The sequence below is a fragment of the Nomascus leucogenys genome, chromosome 8 (assembly GCF_006542625.1).
Source record: "Nomascus leucogenys isolate Asia chromosome 8, Asia_NLE_v1, whole genome shotgun sequence".
Lineage (NCBI taxonomy): Eukaryota > Metazoa > Chordata > Mammalia > Primates > Hylobatidae > Nomascus > Nomascus leucogenys.
The window spans coordinates 347172-361630 of NC_044388.1; the positions used below are offsets into that span (position 1 = coordinate 347172).

General features: G+C 39.9%; 1 protein-coding gene across 5 annotated transcripts in view; it reads right to left on the reverse strand.

The window, feature by feature from the left end:
- The window catches only part of SCN8A (sodium voltage-gated channel alpha subunit 8), a 218581-nt gene that overhangs the window by 37768 nt on the left and 166354 nt on the right, over window positions 1–14459 (reverse strand). For all 5 annotated transcript variants that reach the window (XM_030816524.1, XM_030816526.1, XM_030816527.1 and 2 more), the window contains exons 15-16: window positions 5807–5980; window positions 2460–2816 (exon numbers count right to left, since the gene is read on the reverse strand). In XM_030816524.1, the coding sequence (XP_030672384.1) occupies window positions 2460–2816; window positions 5807–5980 (531 nt within the window). The remainder of the gene's footprint in view (window positions 1–2459; window positions 2817–5806; window positions 5981–14459) is intronic.

Genomic DNA, 14459 nt, shown 5'->3' on the forward strand with positions numbered 1-14459 from the left:
GTATTCATGAGCAGAGTTCTTAGAGGACCCACATCAGAAAAAAAAATTAGGCTTGAAGTGCCATCCTTTCACACAAAAAAACCAAGAAGGTAGAACTGAAACACACTTCATGTCATCATATTTTAAGAACAAATTTTGTTTACCTAACATTTATAAAAATAAAATTGCTTTAGCAAGACAGTGATGGTGACTTTTATATTCTTTTGCATAGCCAAATGTCAAGCCATCAGATACAAGTTTATTTATTTTTGTTTTAATCTCCTATTTTACTACATTGAACATTAAGATTAATTAATTTATTTTTATTAAGACTTACTTTTTAGGAGTGGGAGAGGTGCTCACTTCTTGATTTACACTTGGTCCTTACTTTGTCATACTTGGGAAGAAGAGTAAGGCATACATTTTAGGAGGAGATAACAGTCATGTGCAGAGTGGGAGGGTGGAAACAATAAATGAACTATAAGTGTTTGGATTATCTGCACCATTTGTAGAGTTAAAAAGGAATATGGTTGGTAAAATGCGGGTGAGTTGGAGAGGGCTTTGAAGGCCAGGCTGAGGGATCTGAATTTTATTTAATTAGATCCACTACTGGTTCTTGAGTAAAGGAGTCACAGATGATGACGGAGACTTGAAAAAGTCATTCAGACTAACTACATACAGAGGGGAAGGGCAGAAGTTAGGAGGCTGTTACATGCATGCATTGATAAGGGTCTGGATTAGGCTACAGAAATCCCAAATCTTAGCATGCATTAGAATCTCAGGGAGTGAGGGGTGTGGATGTTTGTTAAAAATATTTCCTTAGCCTACTCTAAAGATATCTGGATTCAGTAGACTTGGCATAGAGCCTGGGACTTGGCCTTTTTTTGTGAGTGAAATTTGTGTAATTATGATGCAGGTGGTCTTGAGACCACATTTTTATAAAATACTGAATGAATTATAGAAATGCAAAGGAAGGGGCAGATCTTAGATACTATGAAGAAAGATATCCACAGAAATACTATGAAGAAAGATGCATTTAAGACACATCAGATATTTGCTGGGAGTGGAAAGAAAAGAGACAGAAAATACTCCAAAGTTATAGGTTCCTAGAAACTAGATGGGCAGAAGGACTACTGAGCAAAGGGGAACCTGAAAAGTGTCATCAGGAGTTAGTGGTAACAGCTAATTTTTGTCAAGTGCTCAGGTATCTGGAGACAGCCATGGGGAGATGTCTTTGAGACAAATAAGAACAGGAGAGTGAAGAAAGCCTGGCAAAGTCAGGGCTTGGAAATGTTGATCATGCTACATACCAGGAAGCCACTGTTACAGTCACTGAAGTAGTGAGAAGACTAGAGGGATTAGGACTGAGGGAAAGGTGGCTGGGAGTGGAGAACAGAAGAAATTAAACATCACAGTAGCGATTTTTTTGTAGGTCAAATGGAAGAACAGAATAGCTGTAGCTGGTTTGGAGGCTGATGAGTAGGAGCCTTTTACTGTCATGCTTCTCTATGGCAGAAAAAGGAAGAGAACTCATGTGGATGAGCGTGTAAGGGACAGATAAGCTTGTCTTCTTCCAGTTCTCTTTGCCCTACACTTGCAGGTGGGATTAGGGGCCTGATCTGTAAGATAGTCCTTTCTCAAACTTTAGTGTACTTTTGAGTCACACAAGGATCTTGTTAAAAATGCAGATTCTGATTCAGTAGTTCTGATTTGGGGCCTAGAATTCTGCATTTCTAACACACTCTCAAGTGATCTTGTTGCTGCTAGTCCTCAGATCACACTTTAAGAAACAAGGTGTTAAGATCTGTTGGTGACTCTTCTAAAGACAGAGGTAGAAGAGAGCAGGTGGACAGATCAAAGTAAAGCAATAAAGTGATTTGTCATTTATATAAATTAAATAAAACTCTAAGACGGTTTAGAGCAGTGGCTCTCAATGGAGGGCAATTTTGCCCCCCGGGGACATCTGGCAATGTCTGGAGACATTTTTGGTTGTCACAGCTCTGAGGATGCTACTGGCATCTAGTGAGTAGAGGCCAGGAGGGATGCTGCTGAATCCTACAATGCACAGGACAGTCCACAACAAAGAATTATCCAGCCCAAGATGTCAATAGCACCAAAGATGAGAAATTGTGATTAAGAAAAAGGAAGGCTTCTGTAGGCGAACGGGCACAGACTTTGAAGTCTAGGTTCAAATATAAGCCCTATATTTATTTGGGAAAGTCACTTAATTTTGCTGAGTTTGCTTTCCTAACTCTAGGAAAAGGGTTGACAAGTTGTGGGGGTCATGACTAAGCAGGCACTCTGTAAGTATCTGTCTCCTCTCCTTCATTTGTACCTTAGGGTTTCTGGGCCAGGAAAGAATAAAAATCAACAAACATGACGGGTAGTAGAAGGACTAAGCAGTAGAAGGACTTGGGCTTCCGGGCCAAGGGTAGAATATTCAGGGTGTAGAACGAAAATATCTACAAATTAGTACTAACCACCAAGTTGCCAATCACCATGACCATCATAAAGACAATGAGGCACATGGCCTGGCCTGCCACTTCCATGCAGTCCCACATGGTCTCAATCCACTCCCCGCACAACACTCGAAAGACAATGAGGAAGGAATGGAAAAAGTCATGCATATGCCAGCGAGGGAGTTCACAGTCCTGGTTGATCTTGCAGACACACTCTTTGTAGCTTTTTCCAAAGAGTTGCATCCCCACCACGGCAAAGATGAAGACAATAATGGCCAGCACCAGTGTCAGGTTGCCCAGGGCACCCACTGAATTTCCAATAATCTTGATGAGCATGTTCAGGGTGGGCCAGGATTTGGCCAATTTGAAGACTCGGAGCTAAGGAAAAAAAAAAACCCAAACAAAAAAATAAATGATACTCAATCAATTTTCTCACCACAGGGCTAAAATAAAAACATAAAATTAGTAAGATCAGATTAAATATGTTGAGCACCCTTGGAAAATTCCCAGGACTTTCTAACAGTATCTCAGACTAAATGGGGAGAAACTGAGACATAAATAAGGGAAAACTGATTGATTTCAGAGTAGCTGAAAAAATTGTAACTAGAAACCAGGAATACTGCCTTAGTCCCGTACTTTAGATCTGAGTCAATCTTCTTTTTGAAAACCCACACATGAACATATCCCTTTCCTACTAATTTTCCCTTGACTTCTCACAGGACAAGTGAAAGAAAACGTGATTTGTAGGAAACCAAAAGACTAGCATGAGAAGGACAGTTTAAAAAAAAATCTATCTCCTTAAAAAAGCAAACATTAAAAAATTCTAAATATCTATTTTGCTTGCCAATAAATAATCAATGGCTGATTAAAAAAAAAACCGTTGTGATATGCTTGGAATAACTTGAAGGAAAAGCACAACTCTCAAACGGGGGCAGTTCCACATACATCAGTCATCTTATGAAAAGAGGCTATACTGGCCAGGTGCAGTGGCTCATGCCTGTAATCCTAGCATCTGGGAGGCTGAGGTAGGTGGATCACTTGAGGCCAGGAGTTCGAGACCAGCCTGGCCAACATGGTGAAATGCCGTCTCTAATAAAAAATACAAAAATTAACCAAGTGTGGTGGTGCAGGCCTGTGATCCCAGCTACTTGGGAGGCTGAGGCATGAGAATCGTTTGAACCTGGGAGGTGGAGGTTGAGGTGAGCCGAGATCATGCCACTGCACTTCAACCTGGGCAGCAGAATGAGACTATCTCTAAGAAAAAAAAAAAAAAAAAAAGAGCCTATACTGTTATTCAGAGGACAGAACTTTTAGTACCTGTCAATCATGAAATATCTGTATTCTGTAATAAATAATTACAAGATCTTGGCTAACAGCCTGTTATTTATTTATTTATTTATTTATTTATTTATTTATTTATTTTTGAGGCAGAGTCTCACTCTGTCGCCCAGGCTGGTGTGCAGCGACGTGATCTCGGCTCACTCCAACCTCCGCCTCCTGGGTTCAAGTGATTCTCCTGCCTCAGCCTCCCAAGTAGCTGGTATTACAGGCATGCAACACCACGCCCGGCTAATTTTTGTATTTTTAGTAGAGATGGGGTTTCACTATGTTGGCCAAGCTGGTCTCAAATTCCTGACCTCAAGTGATGTGCCCACCCTGGCCTCCTGAAGTGCTGGGATTACAGGTGTGAGCCACTGAGTCTGGCCCAGCCTGAGAATTATAATGCGTAAAGGCTATGGCAGTGTGGCCAATAAAATTGTAATTACGAGATCATCATTAGATGTCATAAGCTAACAAATAGCTAACATAGAATGTAATAGGAATTTTGGTAGAAGGCAACAGCACACTTTGAACTTTTTCTTTAATTGAAAAGTTGTCTTATCAGAGAGTTAAAGATTTACCAGGTGTTACCCTATATGCATACATCTGGGCCACTCATATTGTTTTCAACTGAATGGCTTTTTAATTTATTAAGAATATAAGTTCTAAGGCTACTCTCAATCCTTTCTTTTGTCACCTAGATAATAACTATTCTCAAAAAAGTCCACTGTGGACTGGATCCTAACCAAAGAGTAGTAAATAGAGGTTTCAGAAATTTGGCAGTTATTTGTGACTTTGACTGAGTGAAATCTCTATTTTACAAATAGTTTCACTTTTTCCAATTCTCTTTCTTAGAACTGCTGAATATCTCAATGAAGAAACCTTAAACCTTCTCAGTTCCAAGTGCTTATTTTCCCAATAGGGAGTGAAAAACCGGAGCCAATTCTAATGCCAGGGAAGCAGTAGTGACCTTTGTCTGAGTGGGATACCCCCAGGGTAACTCAGTTTCTCAGAGGAGTTAATCAGGATATCACGCTTATGTTTACAGACAGCTGTTTTGAAGATACCATTAACTACTCTTTCAGAGTCATTTTAGTAACTTAAACACTAACTTCTTCAAATACATTAATACAAATTCCTTTTTAGCTAATGATATGGAAAATAAAGCCAATGTTCAACAACTAATTTCAGTATAACACAGATGCTCCTTGACTTATGATGGGGTTAGGTCCCAATAAACCCATTGTAAGTTGAAACTGCTGTAAGTAAAAAAAGCATTTAATATACATAACCTACTGAACATCACATCTCAGCCTAGCCTACCTTAAACACGCTCTGAACACTTACATTCGCCTACAGTTGGCCAAAATCATCTAACACAAAGCCCATTTTATAATACAGTATTGAATATCTCATGTAATTTATTGAATACTATACTGAAAGTGAAAAACAGGATGGTTGTATGGGTACTCAAAGTGTGGTTTCTACTGAACGTGCATTGCTTTTTTGCAGAATGTAAAGCTGAAAAATTGTAAGTTGAGCCATCATAAGTTGGGGACCATCTGTATTAAAAAACATTTTATTCTCATTTTTTGGAAGGGCCACCATGATAGAAGAAATGAAGAAAGTCATCTTTGAACAAGGAGAAATTCTTGCCATTTCAAGGAGATGTTCGGATTAAAAAAATAGATTCACTAGCAAACCCAAATTAGACCTCACACTGGGCCTTGGGGGAGTTCACTTTCTTCATCTAGTATCTTGGGTCTTATTTTTCACTTATCATCTTAGACATCTCTTAGATTAAGCAGCATTTTCTAAAGAGCTTCTTAAAATTGATTTCTGTTTGCTTATTGATTTTTAACAACTAACTTCCATATCAGGTATTTTAGGAAAGTTTTCAGTATTTTAGTAGCTAAGCCAAATAACTGGAATTGGGAGTAAAATACAGCTAATATATATTTTTAAATCATCAAATTAATTTATGCAGAACTCTTTCTAGTAGCTGCAAGATAGGAAACGTTAAAAGAAATTGGAGAAACATGGAATACCAATCGGAAAGATCGCAGCACTGAAAGCCCCTCCACGTCTGCTAGACTCAGTTCCATTAAACTGAGGGAGACAATAAATCCGTCAAAAATGTTCCAACCTTCTTGGAAATAATAGTAGGGATCCATGGCTATGAGCTTCAGGAACATTTCCGCTGTGAAAATTCCAGTGAAAACCTAAATAGGGGGATGCAGGGGGTAAGAAAAATAAATAGTAGAAAGAGAATGCCTTTATCATTATTTTTGAATACAACATGTCCAAGAAACCTCAAGAGTTAACTTTAGTTAAATTCTGCATCTGAAGATATCAATACCTGGATGTCTCATGAGAACCCCACCTGATGCAGGAAAATCTTCTTTTCCTCCTGAATGAAGTCCCCAGCCCCAAAGTTCCCATCTTTGTCGCCAGAACCACTCAATTTAAACTGTTCAAGAGTGCAGTTGAGAAAATATGCTAAGCAATGGCAATATTACACAAGGCGACTCCTTTCAAAGGGTCAGCAGTCATTTTGAATGTATATAATACTTGTGATGTTTGCTTAAAAAAACACTCACGTTATAATTAGATTAGAAAAATAAAGTATTAATGCTAATTTGACATTATATCTTACCAAACCTAGACATTTGTCGCAAGGTGTAAAAGCATACAATATTGCCAAAATGTGCAAAATATAGCAAATAATATCTATAATCTCACCACCTTGCATACAACTATCATTTTTATGTATTCTCTTTCTGGTTTTTTTTTCAAATACACATGTATTTTGACAGAGTTGGAAAATCATAGAATACATAATATCTTCGGCCTGATTTTTCACTTATTGTTAAGTCTATCCACGTTGCTACACAGTTCTCCCAACTCTCACTCTTACTGCCTGTGTAAAATTCTACTGGTGGCTGGGCACGATGGCTCACTCCTGTAATACCAAAACTTCTGGTGGTCGAGGCAGGCAGATCGCTTGAGTCCAGGAGTTTGAGACCAGCCTGGGCAACATGGTGAAAACCCGTCTCTACAAAAAATACAAAAATTAGTCGGGCATGGTGGTGTGCACCTGTGGTACCAGGGACTCGGGAGGCTGAGGTGAGAGAATCACTTGAGCCCGGGAGGCAGAGGTTGCAGTGAGCCAACCTGGAGTGCAGCGGATCGTGCCACTGCACTCCAGTACAGGCGACAGAGCAAGCCCTATCAAATAAATAAATAATAAATAAATAAATGAATAATGAATAAAATTCTATTGGGTAAATATATCCTCAAAGAATTTTCCTATTGTTGGAGACTTTGGTGCTTCCTTTTAATTTTTTTTCAATGTGATAATCAATGACGTAATAAATGTTTTAGATTTGTAGCTTATTGTGTGCAAAAATGACATCTTCCCTATGTTACCCATCTCCCATTTTTCTGCTGACAGAGTGCCTGCACTTCCCGATGCCTTCTGTATCCTGCAGGCATTAGGAGGTGATATGGAGGATGAAAGTCAAATCCCACGAATGCCAGTTTTGACAAAACCAATACCTTCATTCTAGGCTAACCATATAATAACAGACTCTTATTGAATATTATGTTTTTAGAGGAGAGGACTTATTTTTACAATAGATTTAAAACTGTCATAATATATTAGTACTTGTAACTACCTGTTTACCAAGTTTCCATATGAAACAGTTTAAGGAAAACTGAAGATATAGTCTGAGGACAAATTTAAAAATAGTAAAAAATACTTAGATTATAGATGCTGTTTGGAAATATACTGAATTAATGAACAGCAATAAAAAAACAGAATGATGACTGAAATACATCAAAATGGGTAAGTGGGCTACAGGTTTTTGGTGTTCATATGCTTTTCTGTAGTTCCTCATGTTTCTAAATTGAAGATGCAATATTCTAAAATTGAAAAAAAAATTCCACAAAGAGATCCAGTTAAGTAATATCAAAGTTCATAGTAAAAGTTAAGCATCTGTAGATGGAACATCCCTCCGAGTGAGTTCAGGGAAAGTACAGACAGCTCATCAAATCCTGACATACATTTCACTCTTAGTGTAAACCCATCGGAGGTTTCTCCACATAGAAATGCTAGCCTGCCTAACACACGCCAAGTAGAGACTTGATTTGTTATCCCACTGGTTCCTGTTAAACACACAGGAAGTGCTCATGAACAAGCACTGGCTGATTGACCACGGAATATCTACACTGTGGGAACTCTGGCTCCTAAGGGAAATCAACAATGACACAGTTACGTGGTGTTGCCTATCACCAGGATGAACGGCCCCAGGCATCAGGAATCGTCTGTGACAGAGGTCAGCCACCATGTTGCTTCAACACATGGTGTGTTGCCATCAGTTGGATGTGTGTCAAAATACATCTATAACTATTAGCTGTGTGAAGGAATTGCTTTTTAAAAAATTGTGAAGAGCAGATTTAAGATTATCCTACGATGCTCTTGTTTGCACTGTGATATGCTTCTCAAAGAGGAGAAAGGGAAGAATTACATGCAGTGTATCAGCAATTATATATAAGTGTCTGCTATGGTTTGAATGTGTCCCCCGAAGTTCATGTATTAAAACTTAATCCCCAATGCAACAGTGTTGGGCAGCAAGGTCTGATAAGAGGCAATTAGGTCATGTGAGGACTCTGCCATCATGAGTGGATTAATGTTATTGCAGGAGCGGGCTGGTTATGGCAAGAGTGGGCTTTGTGATAAAAGCAAGTTTGGCCCTCTCTTGCTCTCTCACTGTTAGCTTCTTCTGCCCTTTGGCCTTCTACCATGGGATGATGTAGCACAAAGGCCTTCACCAGGTACTGGCACCATGCCCTTGTACTTTTCAGTCTCTAGAAATGTCAGCCAAATAAATTTCTGTCTGTTATAAATTACCCGGTCTACGGTACTCTGTTGTGGTAACATTACTAAGACAGTGTTGTTCTCCTGAATGTCATCAAATATTCACTTTAGAATTTATGTTCTTATGCAGCAGTTCTCAAAGGGTAGTTGAGGATCCTTGGAGTCCCTAAGACCCTCTCAGGAAGCACATGGTCCTCTCTTTTCCAACTTCAGAAGTACCCCCCATCTGTGGTTTTGCTTTCTGCAGTTGCAGTTAGCTACCATCAACTACAGTCCAAAAATATTAAATAAAAAATTCTAGAAAAACAATTCGTAAGTTTTAAATTGCATACTGTTCTGAGTAGCCTGATGAACTCTTGAGCTGTCCTGCTCTATCCCTCCCAGGATGTGAATCATCCCTTTGTCCAGTGTATCCATGCTGTATGAACTACTTGCCCTTTAGCCACTTAGTAGCCATCTTGGTTAACAGATTCACAAAACACAGTATGGTCATGCATTGCTTAACGATAGGGATATGTTCTGAGAAATGTGTTGCTGGCAATTTAGTCACTGTATAAACATTAAAGAGTGTACTTACACAAACCTAGGACTTACATATATTTTTTCATATATATATATTTAATATGGAAAGCCAGATGTCCCAGCACCTTTACTTAACATCAATCATTTCCCTTACTTGACCTGCAAGGCCAATATCAAATGGCATATAACAAGTTTTTATATATGTTCCATTATAATCTTATGGTATCACTGTCAGACATACAGTCTGTCATTGACAGAAATGTTATGTGGTACGTGGCTGTACATATACACACACGTATATATATACACACACATACACACATATACATAGATACATACATATATGTGTATATGTGTGTGTATGTGTGTGTGTATGGCTTGGTACTAACTGAGGTTTCAGGCATCCACTGGGGGCCTTGGAATGTATCCCCCTTGGATAAGAGAGGACTACTGTACATATCTGTGTGAGGCAAGCTTTTCTTCCTATACTTTAGCTAAAATAACATATCACAACAGACTGAATGTAGAAGCAGAAAAAGAGAATCTAACTATCTTCTATTAAACCAGACACGAGGCTGGGCACGGTGGCTCATGCCTATAATCCCAGCACTTTGGAATGCCCAGGGGGGTGGATCACCTGAGGTCAGGAGTTCGAGACCAGCCTGGCCAACATGGTGAAACTCCGTCTCTACTAAAAATACAAAAATTAGCCAGGCGTGGTGGCGGGCACCTGTAATCCCAGCTATTCTGGAGGCTGAGGAAGGAGAATCGCTTGAACTTGGGAGACGGAGGTTGTAGTGAGCCGAGATTGTGCCACTGCACTCCAGCCTGGGCAACAGAGTGAGACTCTGCCTCAAAAAACCAACCAACCAACCAACCAACCAACCAACCAACCAGACATGAAAGATATTTACAAAATGTCGAACAATGCCATTCTTCCAGTTTTTCTTAAAAAATGTAGTTTCCCCACACCAATATGTTATTTATGTTCATGTGTAATAGGTATATTATTGTGATATTTACTTATTTATTTTACAGATGGGGTCTTGCTATGTTGTCCAGGATAGTCTTGAAATCTTGAGCTCAAGTGATCCTCCCATCTCAGCATCTTGAGTAGCTGGGATTATAGGGATGAGCTGCATGTCTGGTTAATTTTTTTATTTTTGTAGAGATGGGGTCTCACTATATTGCCCAGGCTAGAAAGCAATGGCTATTCACAGCCGTGTTCCTGGAGCTTCAGCATCAAATTCCTGGCCTCAAGCCATGCTCCTGCCTCAGCCTCCTAAGTAGCTGGGACTCACCTAGCTATATTATTGTAGTTCTTTAATTACAAAATGAATGTTTAGAAATTTTCTCAGTTTTAACTTCAAATATGATAAATATCAATAGACATAGCACTTATATTTAAGAATATAAAGGAGTCCTGATCTCCTCAGAATATTCTATAAAACAATGGTTCTCTATTCTCTATAAAATACTCTGAATTCACAGTCGTCATATCTTTCTAGTTTGGGTTTTGTTGTGTTTTGTTTTTTGAGATAGGGTCTTGCTCTGTCGCCCAGGCTGGAATGTAGTGGCATGATCATAGCTCACCGCAGCTTTGAAATTCTAAGCTCAAGTAATCCTCTCACCTCGGCCTCCCAAAGAGCTGGGATGACAGGCATGAGCCACGCCTAGTCTAGTTTGAACAAGCCCGTGGTCATATGCCGGATAACTTGTAATGCTACGTCAACAAGTAAGGCCTATATAGTCCTAAGATTGGGGTATATTTCACTTGGGCGTCACTATGGGGTCTGGGGAGAAGTCACACACCTCCTTCAGCCCTAACTGCATTTGCAGATAAAATTTAGCTTATTTGAAAGTGATGAGCGTATGGCATGCTCCTCTCTTTGTGCTCAGAAAAGGGCTTGTCAGCTCCTGTTCTGTAGTAGATCCTCGCCCGAAGTTAATCAAATTCAATTTGATTAAAAGTTCTATGTGTACTGCAATGGAGACATGAAAAAAAAATGTGACCATGAAAAATAATGGTTCCTTACGAACTCAGTCACCAGAATGTAAGTAACTCATCCTGGTTTGCCACTTTTCACACTGAAAGTCCTGCATCCCGCATCTCCAGTTAGGGTGATCAACTCATACCTGTTGACAAGGACTGTCCCAGACCAAAAAAGAGAATTTCAGACCAATATCATTGATGAACATTGATGCAAAAATCCTCAATAAAATACTGGCAAACCGAATCCAGCAGCACATCAAAAAGCTTATACACCATGATCAAGTGGGCTTCATCCCTGGGATGCAAGGCTGGTTCAACAAACGCAAATCAATAAATGTAATCCAGCATATAAACAGAACCAAAGACAAAAACCACATGATTATCTCAATAGATGCAGAAAAGGCCTTTGACAAAATTCAACAACCCTTCATGCTAAAAACTTTCAATAAATTAGGTATTGATAGGATGTATCTCAAAATAATAAGAGCTATCTATGACAAGCCCACGGCCAATATCATACTGAATGGGCAAAAACTGGAAGCATTCCCTTTGAAAACTGGCACAAGACAGGGATGCCCTCTCTCACCACTCCTATTCAACATAGTGCTGGAAGTTCTGGCCAGGGCAATCAGGCAGGAGAAGGAAATAAACGGTATTCAATTAGGAAAAGAGGAAGTCAAACTGTCCCTGTTTGCAGATGACATGATTCTATATCTAGAAAACCCCACTGTCTCAGCCCAAAATCTCCTTAAGCTGATAAGCAACTTCAGCAAAGTCTCAGGATACAAAATCAATGTACAAAAATCACAAGCATTCTTGTACACCAATCACAGACAAACAGAGAGCCAAATCATGAGTGAACTCCCATTCACAATTGCTTCAAAGAGAATAAAATACCTAGGAATCCAACTTACAAGGGATGTGAAGGACCTCTTCAAGGAGAACTACAAACCACTGCTCAATGAAATAAAAGAGGATACAAACAAATGGAAGAACATTCCATGCTCATGGGCTGGAAGAATCAATATCGTGAAAATGGCCATACTGCCCAAGGTAATTTATAGATTCAATGCCATCCCCATCAAGCTACCAATGACTTTCTTCACAGAATTGGAAAAAACTACTTTAAAGTTCATATGGAACCAAAAAAGAGCCCGCATCGCCAAGTCAATCCTAAGCCAAAAGAACAAAGGTGGAGGCATCATGCTACCTGACTTCAAACTATACTACAAGGCTATAGTAACCAAAACAGCATGGTACTGGTATCACAACAGAGACATAGATCAATGGAACAGAACAGAGCCCTCAGAAATAATGCCGCATATCTACAACTATCTGATCTTTGACAAACCTGACAAAAACAAGAAATGGGGAAAGGATTCCCTATTTAATAAATGGTGCTGGGAAAACTGGCTAGCCATATGTAGAAAGCTGAAACTGGATCCCTTCCTTATACCTTATACAAAAATTAATTCAAGATGGATTAAAGACTTAAATGTTAGACCTAAAACCATTAAAATCCTACAAGAAAACCTAGGCAATACCATTCAGGACATAGGCGTGGGCAAGGACTTCATGTCTAAAACACCAAAAGCAATGGCAACAAAAGCCAAAATTGACAAATGCAAATGGGATCTAATTAAACTAAAGAGCTTCTGCACAGCAAAAGAAACTACCATCAGAGTGAACAGGCAACCTACAGAATGGGAGAAAATTTTTGCAACCCACTCATCTGACAAAGGGCTAATATCTAGAATCTGCAATGAACTCAAACAAATTTACAAGAAAAAAAACAACCCCATCAAAAAGTGGGCGAAGGACATGAACAGACACTTCTCAAAAGAAGACATTTATGCAGCCAAAAACCATATGAAAAAATGCTCATCATCACTGGCCATCAGAGAAATGCAAATCAAAACCACAGTGAGATACCACCTCACACCAGTTAGAATGGCCATCATTAAAAAGTCAGGAAACAACAGGTGCTGGAGAGGATGTGGAGAAACAGGAACACTTTTACACTGTTGGTGGGACTGTAAATTAGTTCAACCATTGTGGAAGTCAGTGTGGCGATTCCTCAGGGATCTAGAACTAGAAATACCATTTGACCCAGCCATCCCATTACTGGGTATATACCCGAAGGACTATAAGTCATGCTGCTATAAAGGCACATGCACACGTATGTTTATTGCGGCACTATTCACAATAGCAAAGAGTTGGAACCAACCCAAACATCCAACAACGATAGACTGGATTAAGAAAATGTGGCACATATACACCATGGAATACTATGCAGCCATAAAAAATGATGAGTTCATGTCCTTTGTAGGAACACGGATGAAGCTGGAAACCATCATTCTCAGTAAACTATCGCAAGGACAAAAAACCAAACACTGCATGTTCTCACTCATAGGTGGGAACTGAACAATGAGAACTCATGGACACAGGAAGGGGAACATCACACTCCGGCGACTGTTGTGGGGTGGGGGGAGGGGGGAGGGACAGCATTAGGAGATACACCTAATGCTAAATGACGAGTTAATGGGTGCAGCAAAACAACATGGCACATGGATACATATGTAACAAACCTGCACATTGTGCACATGTACCCTAAAACTTAAAGTATAATAATAAAAAAAAAAACAAAAACTGCAAGGGCTTCCTCAGGCCTCTGCCAATTAAGGTGGTTGGTTACCCAACCAGGAGGGGACAGAACAATAACTAAAAATCATGTGACAAGTATTTAAAAAGAAGTATCCATATGGGGCTATAGAAGCACAGATGAAAGAAAAATTAAAACCTGAAAAGGATTCTTTTTAGCTGAAAATCTAGGTAACCTATAATTAAGAAATGATAACATTCATTTATGTTTAGTGAAGAAGGAAAATAACTTTCTGCTTTTTTGCTTTTGCTTAGAATCTGAGAACTTAAACTTACATGTCAGATTAAACCCTAGCTCTTCTTTCCATCCCCTTCCCCCTGAACCACTCAGTCCTGAAGGCTGTAGGTGGGCATGCCGGTAGAGGGAGGCTGCTGCCCAGTGCTGGAGCCCCAGGAAGGGCACAGCCCAGCAAGGAGAGTCAGACATGGAGGGGAGCGAGGAGGTCCATGTAGGACAGCAGCCTGGCGTGGGCTGTCTGAGCCTGTGGGCCAAGGAGAGGCATCCGCTTTGGGCGATAGTCTAGGATGGGCAGTCGGAAGTGGTATGAGTGGCTACCCCACATAGGTGTTGAGGCCCAAGTGGGATGTGAGGATGTCCACACTTGAGGGGGTGGGGGACTTAGCAGAGAGTCAGAGCTTAAGCAAG